The 1,323-nt window shown below is 23.8% G+C and overlaps 1 protein-coding gene across 1 annotated transcript; it reads left to right on the plus strand.

Moving 5' to 3' along the window:
• Positions 1-1,187: 1,187 nt before the first annotated feature.
• On the plus strand, positions 1,188-1,323 carry AAJ76_3930001188 (hypothetical protein; the record flags this gene model as incomplete). The annotated part of the gene is made up of 1 exon (XM_024475448.1): positions 1,188-1,323. A coding segment is annotated over one exon (136 nt), but the record flags the coding sequence as incomplete, so codon positions are not given.

Consider the following 1,323-nt stretch of genomic DNA (forward strand, 5'->3'; position numbering starts at 1 on the left):
CACTTTATTAAAAATAAGGGTGTATAAATTTCATTAACACAAATGGCTAACAGAAATAAGATAAAAATATAAATCTTATAAATAAGTGTAATTGAAACAAACAATTAATCATTAGACAGTTTATTTTTTCTACTTTAAAGAACCATTTTTAATAGAGATTAAACTACTTTATGTTAAGTTCATATACTTAAAATCTTCTTTAATTAATACAAATAGATACTCAAATAGCTAAAAATATTTATTTAAAATTTAATAAGTATCAGTGTTCAATGTGCTCTTGCGATTTGCATAACAAGTTTAACCACAAGTTTATAAAATTTATATTAACCAACGCAAAATACTAATAAATTATAATTTGGATAAAAAAAAAGTTTAGCATAATAAATGATAATAATACTAATCAAAAAAATACAAAATCACTGCAAAGCATACTTACTTTTTTATAAATTGGCTTAATATTAAAGCCATTATTTATTACAAAAGTAGGAATTCTTTTAAATTGATTTAATCTAAAGAAACAAACGTGTTTTTGTTGGGATAAAACATAGGTTTATTTAATAATTATTATTTATATAACAGACATGTCAAAGCCATCAACCCAATACTGCTGATTGACACGTCAACATCTTTACTGTCCTACAATAATTATTATTGCTTTCAGTTGCATTTTATTTAATTCATAAGAAATATCAAAGATTGTCAATTATTATAAGAACGTTGTATCTAGTGCAATGTGATATATAAATAAAATAAAATATTGATTTATATATTTAATGTTCAAACAATTCTTTTTAAAATTTTTTAACCGTTAAAATGTTATATTGGTTGCAGACAATTTTTTGTTCGATGCAATTTTTAGATTTTGATTTATTGGTAGATCAAGAGAATACATCAGAATACACAAAGGTATTTGAAATTAAAGAATTTTGTGAAAAAGAAGATACACAACAAAAGAGTCAAGAACGGGTGTACACAGAAGATAAAAATTTTTATGAATCTCCACCCAATCTTAATATATTGAATGAATTGGAGTGTTATATCGACATCGTTATAATAATGCATGCAAAAGTGTAGAATGTGATTTTAGTAACTTTTTGTCTTCGATAACTCTAGAAAGCGACTCTCTGCCAAATAGTTGCATAAGTAATACATCCAGTATTACGAAATGTGAAAAACAAGGTTTTACGATGGAATATATGGCTTATGATAATACACATTTTAAAGAATACAATAGTAGTCAAAATAATACGGCTGATTTCTTTCACATAAATACATTTTGCAATAATAATACTAATTTATTTTCTTGTACAACTCAAAATGATT

The sequence above is a fragment of the Vairimorpha ceranae genome (genome assembly GCF_000988165.1).
Source record: "Vairimorpha ceranae strain PA08 1199 chromosome Unknown NODE_393, whole genome shotgun sequence".
In the NCBI taxonomy this organism is placed as follows: domain Eukaryota; kingdom Fungi; phylum Microsporidia; family Nosematidae; genus Vairimorpha; species Vairimorpha ceranae.